Here is a 12,812-nt window from a genome sequence, read left to right on the forward strand (position 1 = left end):
GAAAGAATCTCTCGTATAGCTCTGCAAAGAGTTTTGGCAAAACTCAGATATTTGGGGAACTCAGATGAAAAATATCCTCCAAATCCATCTGCACCCATGGTCGCTTCGCTTAAATCTTGCAGCATCCCTGTGGGAATCAGTGAACCACTCTTTTCTCAAGTAAACTGTTGCTCGGCGAAGAAAATTCAGTTGTTAGGATGCGTTCAAATCCACCAGTTCCTTATGCCTTGTTTGGTATTTGTGATTTTTCTCATGACTTTCCGGCGCATCATTTGTGTACTATACTATATGTCCTGACCAGCCATGTAGCTGATCTAACTTCTGCATTGCTGTAATTTTTCCCAACCGTTGACCGGCACACTGCCAGATAAGGACGTAGAAGAACGACTCAAGATCATGTCGATATAGAGCAGCACCTCAATCGCTATGAACTCCATCGTGCCAGTCAGGTGCTGTGCGCTGCTGCGCTCACTGCTGACTTCCTTGACAAGATCCGGATCAATTAGCATGCCTCAGTGACCTTCCGCCATTTGAGGATCGGTTCGGATATTGTTATATTGTTTTCTGAAATATCCTGATGAAGAATGTTCCCATCCAGGTGAAGAGATCGATGCACCTCTGTTGCATCATGAAGCGCTGTGAGAAGCTCCAAGGATGACCTGTAGTCATAGATTGCCCAGCCAGCAGGTGAGATTACCAGACACCAGAGGACACAGTCGTCATGGAGTTCTTCACCATTCCTGGTGAAGAGGCTCGGCTTGTGCGCTGAGTGAATGGAGAAAGCTGGTTCATTCTCTTCCCGGGTGTCCCTTGATGGTTGATTGATGAAATACGATTGTTTGAACGCCTGCATCCCCTCATCTGGGGACCTGCATTTCCTGGAAGATGACTTTCGACGGATATCTAAATGACAGGACTCGGTGAGGGGCTGAGATTGATGAAACGAGGCTGCACCGGGGGGGGGGGGGGGGGGGGGGGGGGGGCCCCCTTTTTTTAAGACCTGGTGCGTGTCATCAAAGCCATGTCGCACTCATGTCAGCGACGCTGGTGATGGTGCTGTGGCCAATAATTCTTGGGACCCCTTGGACATTTTCTGACCTGCTAGCTCGAGGAGTTCCACCTCCGGGTGCTGCTTGTCTGATACCCATGAGAACTAGACTACACCTTCCACCTGTCCTTGTTTGCAAGAAAACATATGGTCCCACAAAACACGATGGCATGTTGAAAGAAATGCAATTCACCCAGCTGCAGCACCATTTCCTCTGAGGTCCCAGGTCCTCTGGCAGTTATTGATTTGCTGCCGCCTTCATCCCTAGAAATTAAAGTGTTCAGTCCCAGCTCCTCATCACTCATCGTGGTATAACCCACATGCACCTGAAAGAACTGTCTTGAGTCCTCATAGGCATTGATGATGCTCTGAGCTGTAGGGACCCGAGCAGTCAAGCACCGACGCATCCATCTTGGTCCCGCAGACAGCGAATGCGTGGACGAACCGCTGGGTGGGCTGGGTGGTAAAAGACCTCACACACGTAGTGGCCCATCTGCAGCAGAGTGTTCCTTTGGCCCTGATCTCCTCCTTGGGACTTTCTGAACTCGCCAACCACCAGGACGTGCCTTCAGTCATGTTTGTCCTGTGAGGGGCTCCCACCCCTAGCTCTCAAAAGAAGGTTGACTTGTGTCACTCCGCCTTCGAACTGGTAAGATTTGCTTTGCTCTCCGTGGTGAAGTAGGTGCTGCGTGATTCTGGGAGAAGGTCTTCTTGAAGATGAAACCATCAGGCAAGAACATCATTATGCGTAGAAGGATCAGGAAACTGGGCCCAATTGCCATCACTGTCTGCGGCCAGCAGCCATCAACAGATGACAGATGTGGTACCTGCTCTGCTGCTCCAGTCTTTTCCCTCAAAGGGACTTGTCAAAGAAGCCCTTGACGTCTTGAAATGTGCAGTCATGTATCTCCTCGAAGATTTTCAGATTCACCAACCCACGCTGTTTCTGCGATGACGAGGTAGATTTGACTAGCGTGCTGTCAAAGAAGGGGGGGACGCTCACCGATGGATTCGTTCGTGAGACAGTGTCAATGAAATTAAATACAGATGTCAACATTCCGTTTTTCGACATCTTGGATTTCAACGTCTGTTGGCCTTTGGATGACCAGGGATACCAGCATCCGGTAGTGGTTTCCTTCTACCCTTTGGAGGTGCTTGAATAAGTGTGCTAGATCAGACGCCATATTTCCATGATTTATCCGCGAGCGAAGGCTGTATGGGCTGTATTCTGCATCCTCTCCCTGTTAAGGGTAGACAGGTTTTGAAATCTCATTTTGATAGAGTTGGTCAAGGCTATCAACAGCGCCATCATAGGAAATTAGACGCGACTCCTAGCTTCTTTCAGCTTCCTGAAGCACGCCTCGTAAACAATTGACTGAGTCAGTTAGAGGATGGTTCCTTGATAACGTCACCATCTCACTGTGAAAGTTCCGCCATTTTGACGGCATAAAAGATCCTTAATTGCAAGGGGAGAAAAGCCTGGCTGGTAGTCAATATTTATCACCTAACATTCTCTTGCAAATGACTAAGCATGGAGTTCTCCCCTCAAGGACTGATCCTTTCTGAAAAGACGAAAACTTCAAGCAAATGATGATGGGGAGGCGTTGAACTTATGTAAATGAACACCAGTAATTTCGTGGCAACTAGAAATAGGTGATAATCCCGGAGGGGCGGTGAGATGGGACAGAAGTATTGGTTGATGAATACGAGAAATAGAGGTAGGGCCAAGTCATCTTGCCCGACTTTTTCGGCTGAACAAAAGCCATCTTTTCCCGGACCCTCATCCGTCCCTCGATTAAGAGGTCTTTCCGTAGTGATACGGCATAGCTAGAGTATTCAAAAAGAAATAACGGTTGATATGTTTGAATGCGGTCGTAAGCGATATTTTCTTGAACACGAACTTCTCTCCCAGGCGCTGTAGCGTTGGAGATCACGCTGATGGCCTCCAGGGAGAAATATATGAAACTTTCAGTTGTAGAATGCCTTCACTTCCGGGATGTCAAACCCGTTGGGGCAGAACCTGGCTTCAGTCAGCAAGGACAGAAAGGAAAAAGATATGTTACATTAACATTATGGTAACATAATCCGACAAAGAGAGTTTGTTCCAGACCGTTCTCACGCCACTTTTAAATGTTGTCTGCATATTCTTCGGTAGGCCCCGCCTTTCGCATGCCCTTCCAAAGTGACTGCAGGTAAGCCCGTAGTGAAGCTGTTCTGATGACCAGCACCCTTCCCCTTGGAGTGGACCACAGTCATCACTTTGTTAGTGAATTTAGCAGAGGATTGAAGCAGATTGTCTGTATCCAATCAGCCTAGAACTGCGTAAAAAACGGAAATTAGAAGGCTGAGGAGAAAAATGAACAACAACGTGATCACTATTCAGGGAGGGAACATGGCGGTATTTAAAGAATGGTACACCCGTCACGATCAGGATGAGCCCTTTATTTTTGGAAATGAGAAGTGCCTGGACCTGTGTGATTTGAGTGAAGTGAGGTTATAAAAAAGGACTTCAAATTCTAATCAATACCATTTTATAATTAGAACTATTTTTATTTGTAAGTAATATAAGTTATTAATAACTATTTCTTTCTTTATTTGTTATAAAAATTTATAACTTACTTTCTATTTTAAATTGTAAATAACTTAAATATAAATTTTATATATAAATTTTATATAATAAAAAATTATTTTTTATAATTTTTAATTAAATTTTTTAAAATTAAATTTTAAAATTTAAAATAATATTATATAATTTTATAATATTTTATAACTTATAATTTTTAATAATTATATTTAATTTAATATATTTAATATTTATAATTAATATTAAAATATTATATTATTTTTAAATAAATATATTTTTTATAATATTTTTATTATTATAATTATAAAATTAATTTTATTAATTTTCAATTTTTTTAAATTATATATATAATCTAATAAATAATTTATTAGTTAATATAAGTATTTATTTATATTTATATTTAAAATTCTATTAATTAATAAATTATTTAATATTTTATAAAAATTTTTAAAAAATATAAAAATTATTATTATTATTATTTATATTATAATTAATAAACTTATTAAATAAATTAATTAATTAAATATAAATATTAATTTTAATAATATTGATAAATTTTCAAATATATAATTATAATTATATAATATTTTTATATATAATAAATAAAATAATATTATTTAAATTTAAATATATTTAAAACTTTAAATTAAAATTATAATTAAATAATAATTATTTATTATAATTATATTAGTTAAAAATTTAATTAATAATATTTAATATTTTAAATTTATTTTTTTAAATTTATTTTATATTAAATAATAAGTTTATACTTTAAAATAATATAATATTTATAATATTTTAATAACTATATAAATTTAATATAAATTTTATAGTTAATTTATTAAATATTTTAGTTCTGTTATATTATTTCTATATTTTATTATTATTATATTATTATTTTTACAAGCTTCAGATAAAGTTTCAATGCAAAATTTTATATTATAAATAAATAAAATTATTGCATGATAAAGAAATAAGTATGTTGTTTTTCTATTTCTTTTTCTTTTCTTATTCTTTTTCTTTTTCTCTTTATTTTCTTTCTTTCAAAAGTTAAATATGTTACAGGCAGATCTGTAAAGCTTGGTGGAAATAAGGTTGAAGTTTAAAGCCATTACCATTGTAGCTAGCGGCCTTCCTAATCAGGACTAGCTCTTTAATAATTTCGCACAGTTACCAGGCCCAATGTGCTTCGACGCAACAATTGTAAAATATAGTTATGTAAACTACATGATCTTGCAGCATGGCGAATCGACATATATCGAATATCTGCTCGCTCTCACGGCGCCACCGTCGCCCCCACCCCTTGTCGATTCCAGTCGATGCTCATTGTACAAGATCCCGGTTGCTAGCTCTCCAAGGTACGCACATTTTTTTTCCCTCTACGACCAGTTAGCATCAGGTGTAGCTCATTGCGAGCTATATACCACTGCCGGTTGCCCCTCTCCCGCACGCCAAGTAAGGAGGAGGAGGAGGAGGAGGAGGAGGAGGAGGAGGGAAATGAAAACGTGGGAAGCGGAGAGAAAATATCTAAGAGAAAATGACCTAATGGCGAGCAGCGGGTTCATCCGGCCCTAGCCTTGCCCCATATCCTAGCCTCCCGTCTCCATCCGACAGGAACTTGACCGCCTGCGCTAGACTCACTCTCACTTTTTAAATCTCAGGCTTTCTCCGCATTTCCTCTTCATCGCCACCGTCTGTTTCACCAATATTCCACCTCCAACTTCGAAATATGGGCTCCGTCTCAAAATCGGAACCAAAAGGCCGTCTTCATGGCGGCAACATCAATCCCAATGTTTTGGCTGCCAAGTATGCGGTCCGTGGCGAACTAGCCGTCAAGGCGGAGGAATATCGTGAGAGACTGGCCAATGCTGAAAAGGAAAATATCCAAGACGTGCTCCCTTTCGACAAGGTCATCTTCGCCAATATCGGAAATCCGCAACAATTAGACCAAAAACCCATCACGTTTTTCCGCCAGGTCCTTAGCATTCTCGAGCACCCGGCCCTGCTAGAAAATGAGGAAGCGCTGAAGACCTCCTTTGGCTACAAACAGGATGTCATTGACAGAGCAAAGAGGCTGCTGAAAGGTGTCCAAAGCGTGGGCGCATACAGCCAGAGTCATGGGGTTCCCGTCATACGGGAGAGTGTTGCCAAATTCATCGAGCGCCGCGATGGCTTCCCCGCGGATCCGGCCCGTATTTATCTCACTGCCGGAGCATCGTCCGGAGTCAACACCTTGCTCCATGTGCTCTGCGCTGGCCCAAAAACTGGTGTGCTCGTACCCATTCCGCAATATCCGCTCTATACTGCCACCTTGTCCCTGTTAAATGCCAAATGCGTGCCATATTATCTTAACGAAAGCGACAATTGGGGTACCGATGTAGATGGGATCAGATCAACCATTTCACAGGCCAAGGAGGATGGAATCGATGTCCGTGCCATCGTGGTCATTAACCCTGGAAATCCAACCGGTGCTAGTTTATCCTCGGACTCGGTCAAGGGTGTTATCGATGTCGCAGTCGAATCCAACCTCGTGATCTTGGCCGATGAAGTCTACCAAGCCAACGTCTTCGAGGGAGATTTTACTTCATTCAAAAAGCGCCTGCGACAACTCCAACGAGACTTCCCGAGTCAATATGATCATGTCGAACTAGCATCGCTGCACAGCATTTCGAAAGGCATGGTTGGTGAATGTGGTCACAGAGGCGGTTATATCGAACTCGTCGGCTTCCACGTGGATGTCTTGGAGAACATCTACAAATTTATCAGTATCATGCTCTGCGCTCCAGTCGTTGGACAGTGTCTCGTTGAGATGATGGTTAACCCTCCAGTTGAAGGAGATCCCAGTTTCGAGCTATACCAGAAAGAGTATAATGGCATTCGAGACGGCCTGTATCAGCGTGCCCAAACCCTTTACAAGGCATTCCAGCAGATGGAGGGCGTTGAATGTCAAGAACCTAAGGTATGAATTAACGTCTTCTACGTTTCATAACCTACTGCTACCAATAGAACTCTGTCCTCTACTAACCAAGTCCTCCTATGTGTCTAGGGCGCCATGTATCTCTTCCCAACCATCCATCTACCACCCAAAGCGATCGAAGCTGCCAAAGCAGCCAACCGCGAACCGGACGAATTTTACTCCCTCCGCCTCCTGGATGCCACAGGGGTCTGCGTCGTCCCTGGATCCGGCTTCGGTCAGAAAGATGGCACTCTCCACTTCCGCACCACGTTCTTAGCACCAGGCACTGCATGGACGGATCGCATCGTCAAGTTCCACAAGGAATTCATGGATGAATTTAGATGATGATCTAACCGTTTTAATGTCCATATTTTTCTATTTATTCTTACTGATATTGTGGTTATTTTTCTGGATCATTTCTACCGTGTAAGTTTTGGGCTATATCTTGGGGCTATATCCTGGAGCATTTGATAGATCTCTCTGCTCAGCTTCCATTTTCCCAATGTCCCGTTCTCATTCCCCCATCTGGGCTTTTGGTTTTCCCTCATTTCTCGGCACAGTACCCCCTCTTGCGCCCGCGTTTTTTGGACAATTTTCAATCCAATTATGTGATATATATATCCCAACTGAAATTCGCTTGAAACGATGCCATTGTACTTCTTCTAATTTTCACACCTCATCACTCGAGCGCCAGTATGTTAGCGAATAAACAAGTAGTTTAGCCCGCAGTCAGTTTCGCATCAAAGTTGCATCGCCTAACTCGTCAACGCTGCTGCAACGTTTGAGTTGTCGGAAACCATGGGCTAGTTGATGTTAAATATCATCGCTCATAGTTTCCCATTGCTCCTTTACCCGGGTGACTCGAGCGTTCAACCCTGGCAACCCGCGAAAGCTAACCGAGTGGCTAATGAACACAAAGCGCCAGAAACCCCAGGCACTGGTCAGTTCAACCCGCCACGGTACCCCATCCGGTATACTTTTCCCCGTCCCGTAAGTTCAAGTTGCTGTTTATGTTTAGTTAGTTAACCGGTTGCCCGATTAGCTAACCAGGCTAAGCTTTTTTAGCCAATCGTGGCTTTATGGTTCGTTGCTGCGAAGTAATCTTTAAATCTCCACGAAACTCAAGCGTCCGAACCAATTTGTCCTTGCTTCGGGATGCTCTAGAGGATTCACCGTTATTGGACAACGAGGGCCTTTCTCGGTTTACTTTACGGAGTAAATATGCTTTCCGGCATCCACTGGATGGCTGAATACAGTTCGCAGAACCCAAAGCCAGCTTTCGGATCAGCTCTCCATGCGTCTTAAGGTGTCACTCTGATTGGAAGATTGCAACAACCAGGCTTGGGGGCTGTGGAAAGGAATGCATGGTGTCCCGGTGCGAACCCTATTCCCTGTTAACCCTGGAGGAAGTAAAGTTTGAGTTTTACCTTCATTTATTTTTATCCTCCTTTTTAATTTATTTTCCAAGCCGAGTAAGTTTGAGAGAGAATAACACTAAGAACCCTGGGCTCTCCTCCGCTCTGCTGGGTCTTTACCTTTCACCAACCTGCGCTGGCTCGTTGTCCCCATAAAATCAGCTCTGGGTGTTTGAGAGTGTCTAAAAGTGGCAAATCTTCACTTCAACTTCACTTCTCCTTCAGTGCCAGTGGCTCATCCCATCCACTAACAACAACACGTCTAGTAGCTATGTCGGAAGCTCATCTTGCCACAGAAAAGAGAGACTCCCAAACCCAAGAGAAGACCACTGAAGCAACTGTCACCGCCCAACCTCAAATCGACCTTGATCCCCAAAATGACCTTGAAAACCTGCAGAAAGGTCGCTGGGAACGTAGTTGGCCCATCATCGCCTGTGGCGCTGGACTTTTCTCTGACGGTTACTTGAACAATGTATGTCATGTATCTATCCATTCCGAAATTCAGCATATCACTAAAACTCCTCTTGTAGATTATCGGCTCAGTCAATACCATCCTACGCACCCTCTATCCAGACTCATACATAAACTCCCCCGCCGTAAAAAATGTCCCCTCAATCTCCTTCGCTGGAACCGTCCTGGGCCAGCTCATCTTCGGCTACGTCAGCGACCACTATTCGCGCAAATGGGCCCTGATGATCTCCACTCTCATCCTTATTGTCTTTGCAGCTCTCTCTGCGGGCTCCTACGGCATCAACGGCAGCTCATACGGCCTCTTCGCCGCCCTAACCGCTTATCGCTTCTTTCTAGGCGTGGGCATTGGTGGAGAGTACCCCGCCGGTAGTGTTGCAGCGGCAGAAAGCACAGGTGAACTGAAAAAGGGCCACCGCAACCGCTGGTTCATCATGTTTACGAACCTCCAGATTAACTTGGGGTTCGTTGTTGCCGCGTTTGTACCGATGATTTTGGTTCTTATTTTTACGGAGAATCACTTGCGTGCCGCATGGCGCGTTATGCTGGGGTTGGGTGTTCTTCCGCCGCTCAGCTTGTGCTACTTGCGACTTAAGCTGAATGAACCGGAAGAGTTTAATCGGGAGAGACTGCATACCTATCCTGTTTGGTTGATTATCAAGTATGTATCTCACTTTAATTTTACCCTGGGTAATTTCGTGGCTTACTTATATGTGCTAACTATCCCTCGTTAGACTTTACTGGAGACGACTGGTAAACCTATCAACTGCCATCTACATTTCATGACTGTTTTTGGTAGACCCACTGACTGAGTATTAGTCTGTTGTCTCCGCCATCTGGTTCATCTACAACTTCTCCGTCTACGCCTTCGGTATCTACTCGTCCATCTGGCTCAAGCTGGTCCTCGCTGACACCGCACCCCTGTGGAAATCCTTTGGGTGGAACACTGTCGTCAACCTGTTTTACATCCCCGGCTCCATCCTTGGCGCCTTCGTTTCCGACTGGATCGGCCCCCGTTACACACTCGCAGCTGGTGTCTTCGCTCAGGGAGTCATTGGCTTCATCATGTCAGCCAGCTATCAATATTTAGCTACTCCGCAGCACGTTGCAGCCTTCGTCGTTGTTTATGGGTAACTAGTTTCTCCATCCTCTGCATTCATACTTGCCCTGAGGGTGGCTTACGTGACTGACAACGCGGCCAGGATATTCCTCTCACTTGGTGAATTCGGACCAGGCGATAACGTCGGCATCTTCGCGTCCAAAACCTGTGCCACTGCCGTGCGCGGGCAGTACTACGGCATCGCAGCTGCGATGGGCAAAGTAGGCGCTTTTGTCGGCACGTATTTGTTCCCGATCATCCAGAAAAACGCGCCCAATCAGGTGCGCGCGGGTCAGGACCCCTTCTTTGTTTCAAGCGCGCTGTGCATCCTTTCGGCTGGAATTGCGATATTTTTGTTGCCACACGTTGGGCAGGTGGGTTTCTTCACTCCAATCTGTCTCTCTCTATATATACACTTGTGTGTGCGAGTGAGTGAGTGTGTGTTGGTGCATTCATAACTGACGCACAGATTTTCTACGCATAGGACACAATTACCTTAGAAGACTTGCGCTTTCGTCGCTACCTAGAAGAAAACGGCTATGATACAAGCACAATGGGAAGTAAGGAGCTGCGGGAATTGGAACGACAGAGGTGCGATTCCTCTGGCGGCAGTGCTAGCATTTGAAGGCATACATTCTTCCGACACTGTTGCTGAAGCTAGCGTAGCACATGTACTATAAGCGGTCAATCCATAACGATTTTTATTTTATTCATTCTTCTTGCAAGATGGCGCCGTGCGACACGTGTAGGCTGCCATTTTCAAGCAGTGGTGGGATCTGGACCAGTGATGATGAGAATTCTGGTTGAGAGCATGGCTGGGGGGGGGGGGGAGGGTCCCCTTTGGGCAGGTATCTATGGTAAAGCGTTTTAAGAAAGGTTACACATTGCGGGTGTCAGGATGTCAAGGATTAATCGACCACTCGTCCACGGAAAGCAAAACAGATCCCGGGCCACTCAAGATAAATAGGGATGAGAGACGATGTAGATAAAATTCTTGATGTCGTCGGAACATGACGACATGACTGGCTCACATGTTGATAAATATGATCGTCGGGCAAGTTCAGATATAGAATGTAGAAATTGAAGTTGAAAGTGTTTTTCGAGAAAGTAAAATGCTACAAGAAAACAAAAAAAAAAAAAAAAAAAAAAAAAAAAAAAAAACGATGTGAAAGCAAACGGGCACTGCATGCACGGAAATAAGAAAAGGGGACAAAAAGGGAGCGGGTGGGAAAGAAGAAAATGAAAAAGGCAAATGAAATAATAAGTATCATATGTATATGTATCCTTCATCCCTCTTGACCACGGTCTCGCCAGGGGTGGGTATCTGTTTCTTCAACACGCCAACACACCCGCGAACTCAGCTCAAAGCAGGTTCGTCAGTTAATCAAACAAAGCCGCCTCCTCCAGCACGAAGGAAAACCTAGTTGTGCTCATGCTGTCTTTCTCCAGGCACTCTGCAGCCCGATCAGTGAACTAATGGTACCGGCCAGGCCTATGATGCCATCATCCAGATTGACGTAGCCCAATCCGGAGCTGGGGATGGTGATGTCACAGCAATCGGAGACGAGCTGTGTGAGGACAGCAGTGCGTTCTCTGTAAGGGGGCGCGGAAGGGAACACAGTTAGTAAAATGTGGCGGAGACTAGAACATATATATATAGAGGGGGCGGGGAGGATAAAGGACAGATAGATAGATGGACAGTTACTAACTTCTCAATCTTCTTCCCTTCAACCACACTCTCGCCATCCTTCTTGTTAATCGCCTTCTCCCTCTCCTTCAGCATCCACAACGAATACACTCCCGCCAGCGCACTGCACAGCAACCCCGTCAACCACGCCCGCTGCGCTCTAGCCTGCAATTTCTTCGCGTTGGCAAACTTGCGGATGCCAGCGGAGTCGAGGTAGGATACCATGTCGAAGGACAGGTAGATGCCGTAGCCCAGTTGCCGGCAGATGCCGAGGTATTTGAGCACCGGATCGGCATTGGCGGCTGGCGAGCGCGAGTCTAGCGCTACGGCTGCGGCTTTGAAGTGTTCGATGTTCTTGCCAAAGCGGAGCAGTTTACGTGTCGTGCCGAATTGCTTCTTGATGGCTTCGAAGGGGGCGATGGCGGATTGGGGGTTATTGGTACGGTAGAGGTACCAAGCGTAGAAGCGGGAAAAGTATTGGAGGGTGCGGAGGACCTTGTCGCGGCCAACTGGATATTTGTGAGTTTGGGTTAGTGGTTGTTTTTTTCTTTCTTTCTTTCTTTCTTTCTTCTTCTTTTGGTTTGCTTTTAGATAGGGAGGAAAGGGGATTGGAGTGTTTTAAGATGTATATATGTGTATATATATAAAGTTGTTAGTAAGAGAGGGGGGGGGGGGTTTCATCTGGGGAGAGAGGGCAAGTTGATTCCCCCTTCCCACCGCCCCCACCGCCCCGGCGATCTCTTTACACTCTTCGGCAGCTGTCTTGAAGGCCCCCTCAACCGAACAAAACAGATAACACGACCAAAGGAGGAGAATTGCCCACAAAGGAACAAAAGAAACAGGGGGGCAATGGACATACCCGTAGTAGCCACAAATCTAAGGTAATGGGCCACCGTTGGGTGGTGGGCGAGAGCCGTGACAACCATATTGCCGACGTGTGTGAGGCAAAGGGGGTTTGGCAAAGGAGGTTAGGATAGGACAACCAGCAGCAATCTCCTGGCGCGATGATGATACAGCTGTATACGTAGAGAGGAGAAATGCAGATGAAGATAGAGCTGTATGTGCAGAGTAGAAGTCCAAAATAAAAGGGCCGGAAGGGGTCTAGATAGATATTAGTAAGCCTCTTTCCTTGCAGAATCTCCGATGTAGATCCAAGTGGCCCGGTGCGGCACGTGACAGTAACCTCGGCAATCGGGGGAGTAGGAATGACGTAAGCAAGCTCGGGTGTAACTAACTAAGTTGTAACTATTTGCCGAAAAAGGCGGTTAAAAAAAGGCGGTTACTACCAGGTAATGCCACACACTATTGCTTGTGGCGGGCTATTCTAGGTATATGGGTAGAACGACTGTGTAGAGAACTGGGCTGTGGTAGTAATTGTGATTGTGTCTAGATACCTGACTATGTACATTTTGGTGTTATCTCAGGGGTTCCGTCTGAATGTAGTAGTGACCTATGTGGAATGCATCATGCAAATATATACTCCGTACATCTGCAGTAGATATATATATAAGAGAGAGAGAGAGAGAGAGAGAGAGAGAGAAAGAGAGAGAGAGAG

The 12,812-nt window shown here is 44.8% G+C and overlaps 5 protein-coding genes across 5 annotated transcripts; 2 read left to right on the top strand and 3 right to left on the bottom strand.

Moving 5' to 3' along the window:
* Nucleotides 1-502: 502 nt before the first annotated feature.
* Nucleotides 503-1,148, bottom strand: PADG_12470 (uncharacterized protein; the record flags this gene model as incomplete). The annotated part of the gene is made up of 2 exons (XM_010765540.1): nt 503-903; nt 1,031-1,148. 2 exons carry the CDS (start codon nt 1,146-1,148, stop codon nt 503-505), a joined length of 519 nt encoding a protein of 172 aa, XP_010763842.1.
* A 10-nt stretch (nt 1,149-1,158) lies between these two features.
* PADG_12471 (uncharacterized protein) lies at nt 1,159-1,624 on the bottom strand (the record flags this gene model as incomplete). The annotated part of the gene is made up of 2 exons (XM_010765541.1): nt 1,159-1,504; nt 1,530-1,624. The coding sequence occupies 2 exons, from the start codon at nt 1,622-1,624 to the stop codon at nt 1,159-1,161; spliced, it is 441 nt and encodes a 146-aa protein (XP_010763843.1).
* A 3,248-nt stretch (nt 1,625-4,872) lies between these two features.
* On the top strand, nt 4,873-6,933 carry PADG_08508 (uncharacterized protein; the record flags this gene model as incomplete). Its single annotated transcript, XM_010765493.1, has 3 exons — nt 4,873-4,990; nt 5,294-6,591; nt 6,679-6,933. The coding sequence occupies 3 exons, from the start codon at nt 4,873-4,875 to the stop codon at nt 6,931-6,933; spliced, it is 1,671 nt and encodes a 556-aa protein (XP_010763795.1).
* Nucleotides 6,934-8,274: 1,341 nt separating this feature from the next.
* PADG_08509 (uncharacterized protein) lies at nt 8,275-10,195 on the top strand (the record flags this gene model as incomplete). The annotated part of the gene is made up of 6 exons (XM_010765494.1): nt 8,275-8,475; nt 8,534-9,132; nt 9,206-9,224; nt 9,291-9,601; nt 9,674-9,944; nt 10,055-10,195. The coding sequence occupies 6 exons, from the start codon at nt 8,275-8,277 to the stop codon at nt 10,193-10,195; spliced, it is 1,542 nt and encodes a 513-aa protein (XP_010763796.1).
* Nucleotides 10,196-11,000: 805 nt separating this feature from the next.
* On the bottom strand, nt 11,001-12,183 carry PADG_08510 (uncharacterized protein; the record flags this gene model as incomplete). Its single annotated transcript, XM_010765523.1, has 3 exons — nt 11,001-11,163; nt 11,280-11,766; nt 12,117-12,183. The coding sequence occupies 3 exons, from the start codon at nt 12,181-12,183 to the stop codon at nt 11,001-11,003; spliced, it is 717 nt and encodes a 238-aa protein (XP_010763825.1).
* Between the last annotated feature and the right edge of the window lie 629 nt (nt 12,184-12,812).

The sequence above is a fragment of the Paracoccidioides brasiliensis genome (genome assembly GCF_000150735.1).
Source record: "Paracoccidioides brasiliensis Pb18 unplaced genomic scaffold supercont2.18, whole genome shotgun sequence".
Taxonomy (NCBI): domain Eukaryota; kingdom Fungi; phylum Ascomycota; class Eurotiomycetes; order Onygenales; family Ajellomycetaceae; genus Paracoccidioides; species Paracoccidioides brasiliensis.